General features: G+C 65.6%; 1 protein-coding gene across 1 annotated transcript in view; it reads left to right on the plus strand.

The window, feature by feature from the left end:
* Positions 1–491: 491 nt before the first annotated feature.
* The window catches only part of LOC123131895 (glycine-rich protein 2), a gene marked incomplete in the record, with an annotated part of 1,478 nt that continues 848 nt past the window's right edge, over positions 492–1,121 (plus strand). Inside the window, 1 exon segment of the mRNA XM_044551603.1 lies at positions 492–1,121. Coding sequence (XP_044407538.1) covers positions 586–1,121 — 536 coding nt within the window.

The raw sequence follows: 1,121 nt of genomic DNA on the forward strand, positions 1-1,121 counted from the left end.
TACGATGAGCGGCTATGGAACCACAAATTGAGATTTCTTCTTTATATACAAAATATCTAATCAAATGGAGATGAGATTTACTTAAAAGTATTCCATCTATCCCCCTTTTCTCTTTTTGAAACAGATGCCACGGTAGACCGGGTGCATGGTCGTGGCTCGGTTATAACAACCCACAAATCGTCGAGAGCATTGATTCCCGCGTACACCGGATCCAGCAACCTCCTCCCCAGCGGCGGCCCACCGGTCATGGTCTCTGCCCACAGAAACCAACCTGGCCAACGCTGGCGCCGACGGGTGGCCAGCCCACACGTGCCAAGCCCGGCCCCCGCACGTCAGCCTCCCCCCGTCCAACCACGTCCTCCAGGCCACCCCGAGCCGTCCATCACGGCCCCCGGCACGCCACCAGCCGTCCGATACACCCCGGGGTTGTTCCACGCCCTCCCTCGTATACCCCGCCCGCCGCCGCCTATATAAGCCCCGCCTCCTCCCCCACCCCGAGCAGATAAGATCGATCGATCGCGCAGGCGCCAGGGAAAGAGAGAGAAAAAAAACAACCAGTTCGTCGGTAGGGTTTCGGGGGCTGCGATGGCGATGGAGGCTCGGATGAAGGGGACGGTCAAGTGGTTCAACGACACCAAGGGGTTCGGCTTCATCACCCCCGCCGACGGCAGCGAGGACCTCTTCGTGCACCAGTCCTCCATCAAGGCCGACGGCTTCCGCTCGCTGGCCGAGGGCGAGGTGGTCGAGTTCGCCGTCTCGGAGGGCGACGACGGCCGCACCAAGGCCGTCGACGTCACCGGCCCCGACGGATCCTTCGTGCAGGGCGGCGCGGGCGGCGGCGGAGGAGGTGGAGGCTTCGGATCCCGCGGCGGCGGCGGATCTCGCGGCGGCGGGGGCTTCGGCGCCCGCGGCGGGGACGGATCTGGCGGGTATGGTGGTGGGTACGGCGGTGGTGGTGGTGGAGGCTGGGGCGGGCAGAGGAGATCCGGCGGTGGGGGCGCCGGTGGGGCCTGCTTCAAGTGCGGGGAGCCTGGCCACATGGCCAGGGACTGCTCGGTCAACGGCCCCGCCGGTGGCGGCGGCGGCGGCGGCTGCTACAAGTGCGGGGAGCAAGGCCACAT

The sequence above is a fragment of the Triticum aestivum genome, chromosome 6A, assembly GCF_018294505.1.
Source record: "Triticum aestivum cultivar Chinese Spring chromosome 6A, IWGSC CS RefSeq v2.1, whole genome shotgun sequence".
In the NCBI taxonomy this organism is placed as follows: Eukaryota; Viridiplantae; Streptophyta; class Magnoliopsida; order Poales; family Poaceae; genus Triticum; species Triticum aestivum.